At 49.4% G+C, this 16,866-nt stretch overlaps 1 protein-coding gene across 2 annotated transcripts; it reads left to right on the top strand.

Annotated features, from left to right (window-relative positions):
* The first annotated feature begins 9,845 nt into the window (after positions 1-9,845).
* On the top strand, positions 9,846-11,652 carry LOC120762332 (transcription factor HES-5-like). Of its 2 annotated transcripts, none has more exons than XM_040084644.2 (3): positions 9,846-10,100; positions 10,248-10,428; positions 10,559-11,652. In XM_040084644.2, exons 1-3 carry the CDS (start codon positions 10,038-10,040, stop codon positions 10,795-10,797), a joined length of 483 nt encoding a protein of 160 aa, XP_039940578.1. In that variant the 5' UTR covers positions 9,846-10,037; the 3' UTR covers positions 10,798-11,652. The 2 variants fall into 2 exon arrangements, with proteins under 2 accessions (XP_039940578.1, XP_039940577.1); XM_040084643.2 differs by having other exon boundaries at positions 10,556-11,652.
* Positions 11,653-16,866: the final 5,214 nt, after the last annotated feature.

The following is a 16,866-nucleotide window of genomic DNA, read 5'->3' as shown; positions in this document are numbered from 1 at the left end:
CAACTGCCTCTATTTATACGCGGGGAGCCGGGGCAGATACGTGAGTGTCGGGATCGCCGGTGTTTCCCACAGCCCCGCAGCCAATCCAGGCCCGCAGCGGGACAATAGAGGAAGCATCCATTAGTGCATGGTACATTGATTGCCAATGCCCCCGGGGAGAATAACCTTCTGCCCACGCTGCTGGTGGAGTGTGCGGCGTGGGGAGCTGGGAAAGCACTGGCCCTCCAGCTGGTTGGGCTGGGATCAATGGCATTCCTCGGGCGCCGCATGTGCCTGGCACGGTGGTGGCGTGGAGGAGGCACGCTTTTGGGGGAAGGTGGGAAAGGGAGGACAGCACTGCTAGGGTTCAAATCAACAGCCCCAGGGACATCTCTGCCCTTCCCAGAGCCTGGGGGAGCTCTGTGTGTGCGTCCATGCAGTCGTTGCACTTGGATGGGTGACCCGAAGTGTGACCACAGGTCTCTCTGCTGGATATTTCTAAAAGGTTGTTAGACCAACAGTGAGAATAACTAGAGAATTGAAACCCCGCTTCCTCTCTTCCCCATAACACACCAGGATCTGTGGTGCCATTGCATCACTGTTCCCATTGCCCCCACTAAGGACAGCCCACACCTCCCAGCAGAGCTGAGCCATGCAGAGCCACCCCTGTAGCTCTTGCTTTTCCTTTTTCTCACCCGCCTCTTCCATAGAGACATTTTCAGGAATGATGATTAAGGTGGGCTAAAGGATAGCATGAGCCTCAGCCCAGAATCCTGGGAAGTTTTGGAAAACCAGAGGTGGGCCATGAATGGGATTTAGCAGCCGAAGCCTGTCTTTGGCCCTCAGCAAGGAGGTTGGTTCTGCTTCTTGCTGGGGTTTCAGGTGTGCTTGGTTCTGACCTGGCCTCGCTGCAGCCTGGCCCTGGTGAGTGTTCTGAATGTCAGATCTCAGACGCCATGTACTTGCCACACTGTCTAACCCTCAGCATGTCATTGCCACTCTATGTTCTTATCTGGAAAATGTGCTGCTTGATTGTACCTGCATGGAAACACCGGGATGAATTAAGCAACCATTCCTTTTGTGGTAAAGGCAAGAAAAAGAAAAAAGCTGCGAGGCACTGGAGGTCCGCTCAGATTTTTTGTCATGAGTAAAATATCTGCTTGGGTACAGCCCTTGAGGCAGCCCAAAAATAACCCAGGAGCTACCTGGGGAAAGCTGTGCTGCATCCTGCCATGTGTGGGTCCAGCCCGGGGTGCCCCAGGCAGAGGTGAGCTCCTCCTCTGAGCATCTGGGCACGGCAAGGGAGGAGGGAAATGTGCAGTGAGGTAAGAAAGGCAAAGAATTTCTTGCTTGGAAATGCTGCAATGAAGCCCGAGGGTAAGGGGCAGTTGACAGGAAGGAGGGAGGTGTCACTGCAATAGGCAGCGACATGGGACTCATTGTAGCGGCCTGAATGGACTCAGCTCTTTGTGAAGGGCAGATGTTGTCCTTGGAGCCCTTTATCCCCCGTGTTGTGGGAAAGCCAGGAGACAAGACATCTCATGAACACTTTGAAGCAGTCAAAGGATTATGATACAAAATAAGGCACAGCTCAGAGACCATGTCCCAGCTTCTGCCAGCTTTAATGAGGTGTCGCCTCTTTTCCTGTGCTCTCTGGCTGGCCTTCCTCCAGGAGCTGGTATCCCAGGTTATCCCTTTCCTAGTAGGGGAGCCATGCTGGCAGACCTTGCAGCCAGGAGCTGACAGGTAGGCATGGACCAAGCTGGCTGAAGACCCTTCAGTGTCAAAACCCATCTTTTTCCCAACTCCTGAGAAGCCCTGACCTTTATTGCTGTATTAGAACTGATAGCCAGATGGTCTTTTGGGAGCTGGATTCTTTCCCTTTAAATCATTCAGGCTCAAGCACCGTCACTAATGTCGGGAGTAGTTGCAAGGCACACTTCTATTGTCCCAGCAAGAAATGTTATCAATGGGGGAAGAGTATGGGAAAGGCAGAGAAATCCAAACCCACACAGCCTGGCGCTAATAACCCCTTTGTGGAGCTGTGCTTCTGTTGGGCACCATGAACTCTGCGGCTTTTTCACCCAGGAAGGCTGAAACGGGCACGTTTCACCATCCAGAGGCTTCTCCAGGATCTGTGTGCACCAGGAGAAAGGGGTGACAAGGGGCAGGGACACTGGCTCATGCAGGGTCGGCTGCAGGAATGCTGAGCTGAGCTGCAGCTCTGGCTGTCCTGGGGCTCTGGTTTGTTCTACTGTGGGAAATGGGAGAGTGGTGCTGAACTCTTCCGCAGAGCCCTCTTGGAACTGGGAGCTGACCTGTGCCTGTGCTGAGAGGCAGGGATGGGGCTCCCGTGGCCCTTGTGCTTTCCTGGCATCACCTGGGAACACCTCAGGGAGCAGAGTGGAGGAGCAGCAGCACTGGGGGTGCTGAGAGGGCCTCTCCTCCCTGTCTTGCAGCAGCGTTTCTTTTCTCCCTGTCTCTTGAGAGCAGTGCTGGGAAAGCTTTTTTACCCAGGGAAATGGAGGGAGGTCAGGATCAAACCAGCTCTGATCTCAGTTTAATGGGGAGTGTGCAGGTGGCAGCACCACTGAGGGACACAGCAGTGATAACACTGCCAGTGTTGCAGGCAGACACACCTGAGTGGGAAATATTATCATTTAATGCTATTCAAAATGATGAACCCTGGTAAACTGCTGGGTCTGTAGTCACTGCTGCATGGACCTGGTGTAATGTTTAAGATTCACAGATTTCATTACCGTGGATCCCTGCTGTGTTATCACATCCCTTCATCACCTTCATGTTCTCAAAACGTTTTCCCTGGAGGTTCTTGGCCAAGGTGTGAAAAGACAAGGAACTGGTTGAGGTGACCCCTGATGAACCTCTGACAGTTCTTAATTGAGGAGCCACTGCTTCCGTTGGTGTCTCAGATGAAGATCCCTTCTCCCAGCCCTAACCCTGGCCCTAACCCTGCCCCTAACCTTAACCCCAGCCCTAACCCCAATCCTGCCTATCATGCTCTGCGTGGGGTCTTTCAGTGACATGACATTCTACACAGAAAATAGTATAAGAATTGTTTGGCTGGAAGGCAATATATAAAGAAATAACCATGTAAAACTTGTTATTCAGGACTGGCTTCTGTTCCCACAGGGGGATCATAACTCTGCATGTGAACCAATGGAGTGGGAGTCGAGAGAAATCTGCCTCTGCCAGGGGAAAAGGTTATGTTGTTATTAGAACTGTTATATGAAATATTCCATTAAATGTTATTAACGTGGCCTTATCTTGCCTCCTTGAGACATCAGAACCCACTCCAAAAGGGGTCTTAATACTGTAAAGCACATTCTTCACAGATTTAACCTTCTTTAATTAGGTTTTCTTCAGATCCAGAATGTTTAATATGCTGCCATTCCCAGGTGCCTGAGTGAAGGAAAGTGGACTTTGATCATTAAGAAACATCTGAAACAACTTGATCTGCATTTTTAGGTTGTTAGAGGCAAAAGCAATTTCTATAGCTGCTTGTGTGGTGACCCCCAAGTAGTCATGCCCCAATGACACAGTCCTTCTACAGTGAGTATCACAAATAATTAAAAATTAAGGAGAATTTATTATTTTTCTGCCCGACTGGAATTCCCACAAGTCACCTCTCGGCATATTCAAGAGTGCACAAGAGGGATTTATTATTTCCTGGTATATTGACTCTGAAAGGTCTGGGGATTACAGCTGCTTTGCACATGAATAGCTGGAGTGTGTTGTACAAAAGGCATGGTCTGTGGGATAATGGGGTTGGATGTGGGAAAGCGCTGACCCTGGGGGAGAGCAGGCTGGTGCCTGATGGCAGGGATCAATTATGTCTCAAAGGAACACATTGCCCTGGGAGCAGGCTTGGCGGGAGCCACCATGTTCTGCGTTTACCACCCTCCTCCTTCCAAACCCGGATAAAACCACCGCGCCATGTATCCTTCTGCTCCTTCCCGGGGCTCGCGGCGCTCAGTGCTGAGTTGCCAGGGGTTTTGGAAATGCTGCTGTTCCCCATCTCTTATGGGGATGGGGCTGAGGGATCTCCCACGTGCTGCCAGCTTGGAGGTTTGGAGGTTTGGAGGTTTCCTCCAGGGTTGGAGGTTTCTCCCAAGCTCCCCGGATAGTGCTGAGTTTGCTGGGAGCTCCCTGAGGTCCTCTGGAATTCCCCACCTGTCCTGTCCCCTGCCCTGGCCAAGGAAGGGAACAGCCTGTCACTGACAGTGCAGTGAGGGCAGCAAACAGAAGCTGCTGGGTTCGTGCATTTCTGTCATTGCCTGGTTCTGGGTGGGTTTTTTTGGAGATGGTGGCATTCAGCTCTGACAATGGGCTCCGCACCTCTGCAGGTCTGACAGTGCTGCCAGCCTTTCAAATGTCAAAATTTGGGCTTTGATGAACCAAGAAATAGGCTGAACATCACAGAGGTCTAACAAAAACAATTTGATGCTTCCAATAAAAATATAAGCATTTTGATGGATTTTTTTTTACCGGATTGATAGAATTTTCTCTCTTTATAGAATTATGAGGCTTGGATGTGAATTCCTGCTGAAGGCCCTATATATTATGAGTCTCCTGATAAAAGTCACAAGACTCAGCAAACAGTGCTGCCGAGCTTTTGGCAGGGAGCAGGTATCCTGCAGAGAGGATATTTCAGCAGAGCAGGTTGGGAATAGGGAATGTGGCTTCTCAAGTCTGGCCCCAGCAACCACTTACTGTCATTAACGAGAGGGGAATGGTGTGCCGGTGCCAGACAGGAGGGCAGGCGCCTCTCCCCTGACAGGAGCAGCAATTAATCCCATCTGCATGGGGCAGATATTTAATCACTCAGAGGCCAGAGAGGGCCGTGGTGGGAGATAAGAACCACAGGCTTCCTGGGTGCCCCCTGAGCCCTGTTTGACTGTCCCTGCCTTGGGAGCAAGTCTATAACCTGAAGCTGACTCTCCCTTATGCCCCAGTGGATTGTTCGCCTTCCCTTGAGCTCGGCCTGAGTTTTAAGGTGAGTTTTGGGGCGAGTTTTGGGGTGTAAGCTCCCACTGGAGCCCATTTTCTTGTGCTTGGCAGCTGTCAGTCACCAGCTGCAGAGCACAATGGATGTGTGCCCGGGGAAAGTGTCTGGCAGGTGGGTTTTGGAGACATCTTTGCCACGCTCAGCTGGCAGCAGAATGAAGAGATGGTGTCCAATAAAAACAAGAAGGGTTTTTCAGAAGGTCCTGAGCCAGGAAAGGACTGGCATAGGGGAGCACACAAGAGCTGCCAGGCCATGGGCAGGATTGGGTGCCCTCAAATCCATCCACAGGGCAAAGCACATTGTCAGATTTCCTCATATTCCCTTGGGAGTCCAAGGGAATTCAGGGCACACTGCATCTCCTCCCTGAGGAGCCCCAGTCCCTGGATAACCATGCCTGCTGAGAAGCAGCTGAGCAGAATTCCACCGTGCTGACAGACAGACTTGCCCAGGGACTGAGCACAGCTGCACATCTGCAGAAGTAAGAATAAGCAAATGAAGACCTGGTTTACTTTCTGGAGAGATGGAGTTATTTTCTGTTGAACACAACAATAAGTATTTCCTAATTGGGGATTTGAGTTTACCTTCCTTTCCAGCCATTTTGTGGGCTTAGAAAAAATTATAAATAACACTTAAATAATATTTATAAACCCTACTGCTGAACTTGAGGGCAAAGGAGAACTTTCTGCTTATCTGGGTGGTGCATGGCTGTGAGTGTGGTCCAGCCTAGAAATCCAAGTCCTCCCACAAGCAAAGGAGCTGGCCCCATTCAGAGATGCCAAAGCTAATTAAAACAAAAGTGGGTGCTGAGCATTTTTGCAAACCAGATGTCTCAAACAGCCTCTTGGCCACAGAAGCCTGCGACCTGTAGGCTGTTTGAAATCTTGAAATCTTGGTTTTCTCCCCTCAGCCTCATTTTCCCGCCTTTGTAAAGCACTGCTAATAATACATCCTCACCCACGGAGGAGGTCGCTGAGAATTCATTAGCTGGTATTTGTAAAGCACTTTGAAAATGCAAAGCCAGTGCATTATTCCTACTCTTCTGGATGCTTTCCATGTTATTAAAATCAGGATTTCAGAAAGGCTTATCTGGGATCAAAACAGCATCCCAAACTTGAAAGGAAGCAAGACTGTTAAACCATCAACTGTCGCCTCCCCCTCCAGCCAGATGTTAAGCCCTAAAGAACTGAAGTGGCACAAGGAATTACTTTCCCAAGTTCCCCCAGCTGGGCTGACAGGCCTTGATCAATGGTTTTCTCCACGGTGAGGGCTATGCAGATGGTCTGCCCAGAGCAAGGTTTCTGTGCAGTACAAAGGGAAGTCAAACACCATTTCTAATTCAGCTTGTAGCATGGCACACTTCCTTTATCCTGCGCCTGAATGCCCTGAATGGGAGAGCGGTGTGGGAAACTGGAGGGAATTGCACACTCACCATGGCTGCTGGGCTCTGAAACACCCCTGTCCTCAAACCACATCTGCCTGTGACAGGCAGGGGGGAAAGGAGTGACAGATCGAAAAATCAGATTATAAAACCTGCATGGAGGGAAAGTAAACCATGAGGAAAACAGAAGAAAAAAGGGAAGGAAGCTGTGCAGGCAGACAGAAATTGCAGCAGTCGAGCAGCAGGACAGGGAAGGACAGGGAGGAAATGCAGGGTAGGGTTAGGAGGAAAAGCAGGGAAGGGCAGGGAGGAAATGACAGGGAAAGGAGCTGCAGAGCAGAATCTTGCTCATCCACCAGTCAGGCCAAAGCCAATTGTACCAGTGAAGGTGGCAGAGGTGGGTTTGGTTGCACTGAGAATTTTGAGCCACATCCCCTGTATGCCTCTTTAACTCCCCAGTCTGTTCAATATGTCCCAGGAAATGCAGCAATTCCTGTGGACCACGAGGCTGTTGTGAGAGCTTTGTATGACCCATGTGGGGTTGTGGCAGTTGAGTTTGGTTTTCAAGAAAACGCAGTCAGGTTTTATACCAGCATTACCAGGCGGAGGAAAGAAATGGGAAACAAGAGACCTGGTTTTCATTTTGGTATTTGGCAGGAGAAAATAAATTTTTGATTATGTTTTGATCAGTTCTGAGGTAGGCATGGAGGAAATTTGTATTTACAAGTTTAAAGAGATTAGGAGATAGTTCCAGAGGTATCAAATCTGCAGAGTGAATCTTGGAGTCCAAATTCTCTGTTGGCCTCAGTGGGGATCCCAGTAAGGCTCTTGGGATTGGACCCATTTTGTTTTCCACCTCAGGATGCTCTGCAGGACTCGGCAGTAGCTAAATACCCCACATTTTGCTGTCTTTCCTGTTCCCAGTTCTTCTCTGCCCCTGCTCCCCTTTCTGAATGACTTACTAACATACGGCTGTGGACGTTTGAGTACTCCAGAGTTTCCCACACCATTCCTTAACTGCATTCCCTCCTGTCACAAAGGAAGTGTGCCCAACTACAAACCACATTAGCAACGGTGCTTGGCTCTGCTTTGTGTTCAATGGGAAAACCCTGCTCCCCAAAGGCCATCTGGGCAGCATGGACTGGGAGGGAAGCAGTGGGAGCAGGGACCATCCCTCCAGACTTGGGAAAGAAGCAGCATCCTTAAGGCTTTCTAAAGGGCTAACATCTGGCAGGGATTCTGGGGCAAGGCTGTTGTTGATGCCTTGTTTCAAACATCCAGATCCAGTATTTTGGGATCCTAATGAACTTTCTGTAGTGTGCGTGTTTGGAGTAGGAGATGTGTAATTCCAAATTCATTCTTCTTAGTGTAAAGTCCACAGACTCTGCAAACTTTGTAATAGGGAGGAATTTTTGTTACCAGTTTCTTTAGGATTTCCAGCCAAAGAAGAGCATCTATTTTGGGTAATTGAGCATCTAATTTGAGTAAGTCTTCCAACTCGGTCAGTAATTGGGTAATTTTTCCCCTTAGACCTTGTGCAACCAAAGAGAAAATAAAAAGCTGTTTTAAATACATTTTAATTTCCAATTCTTTAAAATCCGTGTGTGACACAGAGTGAGGATGTAGGAACCTCCTCCGCCCAGGAGAGATTTTGCAATGTTCACCTCCCAATAATATATTGAATATTGTAATTATTATTATCACACCCAGTTAAAGTATGTCGGTCTTCCAGCCTCTCCAACCAAAGTGGAATGCCACAGAAGATTGTTTTGCATTCAGCCTCCTCAGGTGCAGGCTCTGGGTCAGTTTGGATGCTGGTGGAGAGGAAATTCTGAGCACTGACCCCTTGACTGTGCCAGTACACAGCCACTCCCAAGAGCAAGGAGGGTGAGGTTGGCAAGGAGGGTGAGGTTGGCATGAGCGTTCCCATGGAATTAATGTAGTTTTTATCTGGGTGTTGAGTGGAGAATCAGATGAAAGCAGCAAGAGGGAAATTGCAATTGTCTCTGGCAAAACTGCCCTGCCCATCACAGGACTGGTACTGTTCTTCTTCTTGTGCTCAATTAATGAGCTGGAGAAACAAGTCCCAGCTCTGGAGTTTTCTGTTTCAGGGAATCTCCCCAAGAGGGATGCGCAGAGGGCAAGATTGGTTTCAGAGGTGGCATTACATGGGCTCAGAGATAATCCACAGGCTTTGAGGAGAACATGTGAAACAGTGTCACAAAAGCTTTCCCACAACTTGACATAAAAGACCCGGAGCTCAACAGCTGCTGCTCTGTGCCGAGAGAAGGGAGCCCATTCAGGGCAGCACAATAGGGATGGAAAAGCAGAGCCTGGAAGAGGTCATTGGAGTCTTACCTGGTGCACCAATAATGAGCTGCAGTGTGAGAGAGAAATGTGTCCCTGTGCCCTGGGTGTGTGTGTTCGCATTAAAGGCCGTGTGTGACCACACACACTCATTAATGTAAAGGTGAACACACCTATACATAAATTAATGTGAATACAAGTGGTATTTACTCACTACAGTAAGAGCTCCACGAACATAAGCCCTGACATTACCTGATGGATAAGTTGCTGGCAGATCTGGTTCAAGTTTTCCAGCAGGAATCCTGGGCTGTGTTTTAGTCTGAGACTGTCAGCTCTCCCAGCTGCAGGCACCTTCTGAGCGCAGGCTGTGCATCAAACACAGCAACTGGCGCAGGGGAGGATAACGAGGAATAAGGAATTTGATTTCTATTAAGTTTATGAGGACATAAATCTCTTCTGCACCCAGTTTTCCTTTGTTTATAGACTAAATGAAAATAATTAGAGTAAAATGTGTTTTGGGGAGGCAGGATATGATACCGAATTGATCCCACAACAATTCCAAGACCCTTCTCCCCAAGTATCATCCTGCAGCTATTTAGAAACAGAAACAAGAAACACTTATGACTTGGCTTGACAGTTTTCTAAAGGGCTGCATAAGATGCTGTGGGAAGGGAACAAGGATCAAACCAGAAAATGTTTTCAATAATTGTGTGTACTTAATGTTTTTATTTGCAGCAAGCCAAAACAGGAAAGCCATTTTCTGCTTCCCATGGGCAAAGCTGTGGCAGAACCACAGGTGGCTCTCTGTGGAAAGCAGGTTAGTGGATTTGAGGAATTTCTGGTCGCCAGGAGCCGCTGGCGTGTGCCTTGTGCCTGCTGCAGCGTGTGCCTGGGCGCGCTCTGGGGAGCAGCATACCCGCCATCGCCAGCTGACCTCCTCCTACCTCCTCCTCCTTCCTCCTCCCGCATGTGAACCCCGGGCTGCCCCTGGAATGCTATTGATCCGCGGCATTAGTCAGCAGCCTTTCCCGTTGAAGGGCAGCTCTTTCCCAGCTCCTGACACGTAACTCTGATCCCAGCCTTTCAGGGAGCACGCACTCCCCACCTGCTCATCTGGGAGAAGGTCATTATCCGCGGGCTATTCACTGCCACTGGAGCATGCAAGAATAGCTGCTTCTCCCATTGTGCTGCCCATGGCCCGGATTGGCTGGCGAGTGTGGGAAACGCCACCGAGCCGCAGACCCACACGCTCGCCCCGAGCTTGGACAGTATAAATATCGGGCACAGGCAGCTTCCAGCTACACGTTTCTCCTGGATTCCACTCCAAGACCTCTCTGCTCAGGACAGATGGCTCCCAGCACCGTTTTCTTGGAGCCCGACAACCTGCTGACACCAAAGGAGAAAAACAAAGTAAGTGCAGGCATAGCAGAGCAGTTTACACCAGCTGAGACCTTGCCTCACTCTGTTTTAGGAGCAGTGGTGGGCAACAAACAGCCCTGCAAAGTGTCAGGGAGAGGATCCTTTAATAACAGATCTCTTTTCCTTTGCTTTTTACAGCTGAGGAAGCCGGTGGTGGAGAAAATGCGCCGGGACCGGATTAACAGCAGCATCGAGCAGCTGAAACTGCTCCTGGAGAAGGAGTTCCAGCGGCACCAGCCCAACTCCAAGCTGGAGAAAGCCGACATCCTGGAGATGACTGTCAGCTACCTGAAGCAGCAGAGTCAGCTGCAGATGAAGAGTAAGTATTGAGTTTTCTTCCAGTCTCCATTTTACTGCAAATCTGTGACTGCTGTATGAATCTCGAGCCATGAACTACTGTTCTAAACTATTCTTTCTTCCTCTCCCTCTTTTCTTCCCTTCTCTAGCAGCAGGGTCCTTCCATAAAAGCTCCCAGTTTGACTTCCGAGAGGGCTATTCCAGGTGTTTGCAAGAAGCTTTCTATTTCCTCTCTCTCCACAAAGTCCGAACTGAAACACAGACCAAACTTTTAAGCCACTTCCAGAAGAGCCAGTCAGCTGCTCCAGAGGTCTCCTTCTCCGCTGGGAATGCCGGTGCCCTGAAACAAGTGTCTCCAAAGGACAGCAGCCCTCTCTGGAGGCCCTGGTAGTCGGGGGAGTCCTCACTGCACGGACCTGTGACAGTCCAGAGGAAGGATCTGACTGCATCTGATAGTCCAGCTCTGATCCTCTCTCCTGTAGGGAATTTTGTTTCCCCCCGTGTTTTATTTATGTATGAGAGAATGCCATGCTTTTGACTTTTTTTGGGATCCTCTGGCAAAAGTTGAGGTGTTCTGTTTAGTGTTGAAGTTGTGTAGGCACTGGTGCAGTGCTGCCCGGGCAGGGGCAACGTCTTCAGAATGAAGGAGGGAGTTTGTAAATGTTACAGCTGTGATGGACAGGAATTGCTGTAGGAGATTTTCTCTAATATTCCCAGTAAGAGCCATCAGCTCTGCTCTGGCTTGACTGACAACTCTGGTTGGCTCAGTCACTCTGGAGGATAAATTTATTCCCTTTGGTTCATGCACGCTTGGTTAAAATATTTCCCTCTGTTTGCTTATCGGTTGTGCGGCGTCAAAAACGGGTTTGGTTTTGGTTTGGATTTCCCCCCCATAGCCCTTTCATAGTCCTGTATATACAGTGTGAGGGATGACCAGGAGTTAGGAAAATATGTGGAATATTTCTACTATTTGATGCTTTTTTCAATTTAGAAAAAGAGTATGTTATTGCTTTATGTTAAAGAAAAGTAGTAGGTAACAGGCTTGATTTGTCAATGTTATACATTTTGGGTGTAAGCTATGCTTTTTTTAGCATTTTCATTATAATAATGATTTTTATCTGTATTGAGTGGTTGAATTCCTGGTGGATGGTGTTTTTCCCAGTGTTGGGGCTGCCCTACGGCTCACCTGCATACTGTGTATGCGTCTCTGTGTGTGTAGAGAGAAATAAAATGCATTTGTGTGCAACTTCTGTGTGGGTCTCTCCATCCGAACAATGTGCAGCCACTTGCACCCCTGGGAAAGGTTAATGTCATTCTGAAGAAAAGGGTTTTTTGTGAAGCTCAAGGATCTCCTATTCATGTTTACTCCGTATATTCTCATTAATCCCACCATGTGAGTCACCCCAAACCTCAAGGAATGTTCCTGTCACACAGATTCCTGCAGAATCCTACTGAGCATTTCCTCAGTCACTGCCCCTCCTGTCCCCAAACCCCTGACCTGAGCAGAAATGTCCTGCACCTGCCCAGAACCTGAGTCCTTCTTCCACACAATTTGTTCACAGACTTAGCCCCTAAGCCGAGTTTTGAAGGGTTGGTTTGTGCCAGGTTTAGAGGGGCTTCTACCAGGATTTGAGGGCTTGGTTTGCCAGGTTTTGAGGGGTGGGTTTGTGCCAGGTTTTGAGGGGTGGGTTTGTGCCAGGTTTTGAGGGGTTTGTCAGGTTTTGAGGGGGTTGCCATGATTTAAGGGGTTTGTCAGCTTTTGAGGGGTTTGACACAATTTGAGGGATTTGTCAGGCTTTGAAGCGTTTGTCAGGTTTTGAGGGGTTTGACACAATTCGAGGGGTTTGTCAGTCTTTGAAGGGTTTGTCAGGTTTTGAGGGGTTTGACACAATTCGAGGGGTTTGTCAGTCTTTGAAGGGTTTGTCAGGTTTTGAGGGGTTTGACACGATTTGAGGGGTTTGTCAGGCTTTGAGGGGTTGGTTTGGCTCAATTTGAGGTATTTTACTGACTTTGGGCATAGTTCCCTCCCTGCCAAAGCCTTCCCCGCTGTGCCCGGCCAGGAGGTCGGGAAGCGCCGAGGGAATCCGAGCCGCACAGCCCGGCGGCTTCCGATTCCCTTCCCATCCCGTTCCCTTCCCGACGCCTTCCTCCGTGCCTCCTTTCTCTTTTGCGTCCTGCGGGGACCCCTGCCTGGGCACCATGAGGATGGTGAGTGGGGAGACCAGTGACCGTGAGGGAACGGCCTCAGGGGCCGTGAGGGAACCAGCTGAGGGGCCATGAGGGACCCGCCGTGAGGGACCTGCCATGAGAGACCCGCCATGAGGGACCCGCCATGAGAGACCCGCCATGAGGGACCCACCATGAGAGACCCACAGTGAGGGACCGGCCGTGAGGGACCCGCCATGAGAGACCCACAGTGAAGGACCCGCCATGAGAGACTGACCGTGAGGGACCTGCCGTGAGGGACCCACCATGAGGGACCCGCTGTGAGGGACCCACTGTGAGGGACCCGCCATGAGAGACCCGCCATGAGGGACCCACCATGAGGGACCCGCCATGAGGGACCCACTGTGAGGGACCCACCATGAGAGACCCGCCATGAGGGACCTGCCATGAGGGACCTGCCATGAGAGACCCACAGTGAGGGACCCGCCATGAGAGACCCGCCGTGAGGGACCCGCTGTGAGGGACCTGCCATGAGAGACCCACCGTGAGGGACCTGCCATGAGGGACCCACCATGAGGGACCCACCATGAGGGACCCACCGTGGGGGACCCACTGTGAGGGACCCGCCATGAGGGACCCACCATGAGGGACCCACAGTGAGGGACCCACCGTGAGGGACCCACCGTGAGGGACCCGCCATGAGAGACCCGCCATGAGGGACCCACCGTGAGGGACCCACCGTGAGGGACCCGCTGTGAGGGACCCACCATGAGGGACCCACTGTGAGGGACCTGCCATGAGAGACCCGCCGTGAGGGACCAGCCATGAGAGAGCCACAGTGAGGGACCCACCATGAGGGACCCACTGTGAGGGACCCGCCATGAGAGACCCGCCATGAGGGACCCACCGTGAGGGACCCGCCGTGAGGGACCCACAGTGAGGGACCCGCCATGAGAGACCCGCCATGAGGGACCCACCATGAGGGACCCACTGTGAGGGACCCACTGTGAGGGACCTGCCATGAGGGACCCGCCATGAAGGACCTGCCATGAGGGACCCGCCATGAGGGACCAGCCATGAGGGACCCGCCATGAGGGACCCGCCTCACAGACCGTGAAGGGAAAACAACCTCGGTTGCCGTGAGGGGAAACCACCTCAGGGGCCATGGGGAACTGGCCTCAGGGGCCCGGTCCTTGTGTTGCCCCGAGGTCCGCGCTGTGCTGTTGGTCGCGCCATTGGAGCTATGGCTGTGCCCTGTGGGCACCGAGTGTGATGCGGCCAAGAGCACTTTATGCTTTTTCCTTGCGTGAAATGCAGAATTGTGTGAGCTGCTGGCTGTGGTGAAGGGTTTATGCAGGAATCACTGGGTCTCAAAGACTGTGCTGAACTCCCCTTAGCCAGAGGCGCAGAGAGAAATCCTGTGGGCTTCTCCCTTCCAGGAACAAACCCCAAGGACAGCGTGTGTGATGTTTGTCCTCTTGACTCCTTCACCACAGCTTGCATGTCTGAGACCCAGGGAAGTAGCTCGGATTCTTTAGGGTGAATGAGGTTTTTGGGTCTGCATTCTCCTTCCAGTAAGGCTCTGATGGTGGAATCCTGTTCCTGCTCCTGGGAACAGCTGAACTCCTCTCTTTATAAGCTCATTGACGTTACAGATTTAGCCTTCAGCCTCTCATCCAAAGTTGTCACTGCGTGGGAGGCTCTCAGAGTGGCTCCCGCAGAGAGATGTGGAGCTATGGAGAGCAGCACACTCCTGGTACCTGGGTTTCAGGTGACACATCCTTTATCTAGAGTAGAACAGCTGACAATTTGCTTCTGAGGAGAACAATTTTGCACTTACAAGCATTAAAGCAAAGAGGAAAGAGCCAGCTCTCAATTTGGATTTTACCCACCAAGTCAGGAAGACCTTTGGGAGTTGTGATGTGGATGACAGGGCGGCAGTTCCACTGGCAGGTTCTAACACCGCAATTACTTCTTTTCTCACATCACGCCTGAGGAACAGAACACTTCCCCAGCTCTACTTTTGACAGCAATCACAGCAATGCTTGTCTCTGTGGTTCTGCTGGCTGGTGAAGCTGCCCTCACAGATATCTGGCAAAGGAGGAAAAGTTATGTGCCCCATGAGTATGAAGAACATGACTGTAAAGGGGTTGTTTTGTAATAATACCCTAAAGAATGGTCTTAGTTCTTCAGCTGAAAATTCCTCTCACTGCTTGTTGGTGGGACTGTTTCCTTTCCTTCGCAGCATTGCAGGGAGTCAAAAGTTTTGGGTGATAGAGTAAAATCTGATTTGAGAGTGACCCAGTAGTGATTCTTGCTCTTAAGAGAGAAGCCCGACTGTTAGAATGGAAAGAGTAGGATTTGCTGATAAAAGCTGATAAAAGCTGACTGTTCATACTCAGTGTTTTCCTTTGATGTGTCATAAAACATGAACAGCACGGGCAGGTTTTGATGTTAACGAGGAGAAAGGGGATCAAACAACTGCTCCTGTGCAGGAAGTTGGTACCGATCCCGAAGAAACCATGCCTAAATTGGACATTGTTTGAACTGTGACAGGCAATGGGGATGGTTAAAAAACCCAAGCACAACCCCCTTTAATTTTTTTTTTCCTTAAATCGTCATGAAGAGAAAGGCAGCTTGAAAATTAAAAGGAATTGCAAAGGAGTTAATGATATAGCCCAGTGGCATTTTGTGAAGCATCAAAGTCTGCAACAGCTGAGTGATCAAGACACTGGGAGTGTCATCAGGGGCTGGAAATCTCTTCCCTTTTACATCCCCTTCAGGAGCAGTGGGCTGTGTGGAATGCCTGGGCTTTTCTTCTTCCCCTATGGACAGTTGACACTTTGGTATGCATTAATTATCCCACCATTGCTTGTTGGTGGGAAAAAACTGGCCTTCCCCCCCCCTCTTTTAAGCATTCTGCATAATGCTGTTTCCAAAAGCATTTTTGTACAGATTTTTCAGATTTTAGGAGAAAAGATGCTATTGCTGGGAAAAGGAATTCTGCACGGCAAGAACCATGTAGTTTTAGTAAAGAAAATTAATATCCTCTGTGTCCACTGTGTCTAAAAATAAAGTTTTTACTAAAGAAAACACATCCTCTGTGTGAAAGAACTTTCTTTCCTGGTACCTGCAGAAGGGAAAACTCTGAGTTATGTGGCTGTTTGCTTTACCTTAAGGAAAAGGATTATTCTGGAAGAGCATCCCTGTGGATGTTTTTTTAAGGAAGGATTTGGTGAGGGTAGAAATACTTTAGTTATCAGAATTGTCTATGAAATGAGATGTGGAGGAATCTGGAGAGGCACAGAGAAAGCCCTGGATGGATGTGCTGGGGCATCTGGGAGGTGACATTCACATGACCATGAGGAATGGAAAAAATGGGAAATATTGGCTTTTTGTTTAAGGAAAATATGATAGACAACTTCTTATTTATTTATTTATTTATTTATTTAAATCTGTGTTAGTTTCTTTCAGCAGAATTAGTTCTGTGTGTTTTTGCAGAGCAAGGTGATGTTTCAGAAACCCTGCCGTTTATAGGAACGGCTGTGCAAAATCACAGCTCTGATGGGAAAAGCTGCAGGCAGTGGAAAGTGGAAGGGTTAGGGAATGCTTTAAAATTCTTTAAAAAATCCTCTGCTGTACACAGGTAGATCTGTCCATGAGGAGACACTTTCTGTTCCAGCCCCCAAAATAAAAACATTGTGATTTTTAGTGTGGGATTTGGTTTTCAAGTGCAAATACTGGTTCCATTCTCATGTTGTGAAAACCTAAACAAAACCTGCCCCTGGAAGGGCAAACTGCCTCCAGTTTCTGTCACCCCCAGCTCTTTTTGTACAAAAAAGAGTGCCACAATTCCAAAGTTTGGTAAGGATTTGAACCTAAAAAGAGGCTGATTCTGAAAAGGAGTGCCACAATTCTGAAGTTCGGGAAGTATCTGAACCTAAAAAGAAACTGACTCTTGTGTGTCTTGAAAATTGGGGTTGCTTTTGGTGGTCAAACCAGCGACAAGTCAGTAAAGCATTTTCTAATTCTAAATAAATAGCAGAGAAAGCAGCTCTCAATGAGGGAAAGGAGTTAATTATTACTGTTGTTCAGTAAATGTTGTAATTAAGAGGAGGGATTTATTAATTTTCAGGCTGAAGTTTCTCCAAAGATGTTTTTGTAAAGAAATGCCTGTCCTCCAGCCCCATAATTATGACTTCCAGTGAGTTCACTTCCAGGTGGAAGCTGCTGTAGGTGAGCTGGGAGCTCTGCACAGCCAAGGAGAGAGGTGCAGCATCAAACAACTACCAAT

Source organism: Hirundo rustica, chromosome 22, assembly GCF_015227805.2.
Source record: "Hirundo rustica isolate bHirRus1 chromosome 22, bHirRus1.pri.v3, whole genome shotgun sequence".
Classification (NCBI taxonomy): Eukaryota; Metazoa; Chordata; class Aves; order Passeriformes; family Hirundinidae; genus Hirundo; species Hirundo rustica.
This window is presented reverse-complemented; position numbering and strand designations above follow the sequence as displayed.

What these genes read in the sequence shown, in the direction of transcription:
- LOC120762332 (XM_040084643.2), top strand. Translation starts at nt 10,038, where the DNA reads ATGGCTCCCAGCACCGTTTTCTTGGAGCCCGACAACCTGCTGACACCA. An exon ending in CACCAAAGGAGAAAAACAAA is followed by an intron (nt 10,101 to 10,247) that starts GTAAGTGCAGGC and finishes TGCTTTTTACAG; the next exon opens with CTGAGGAAGCCGGTGGTGGA. An exon ending in GAGTCAGCTGCAGATGAAGA is followed by an intron (nt 10,429 to 10,555) that starts GTAAGTATTGAG and finishes TCCCTTCTCTAG; the next exon opens with CAGCAGGGTCCTTCCATAAA.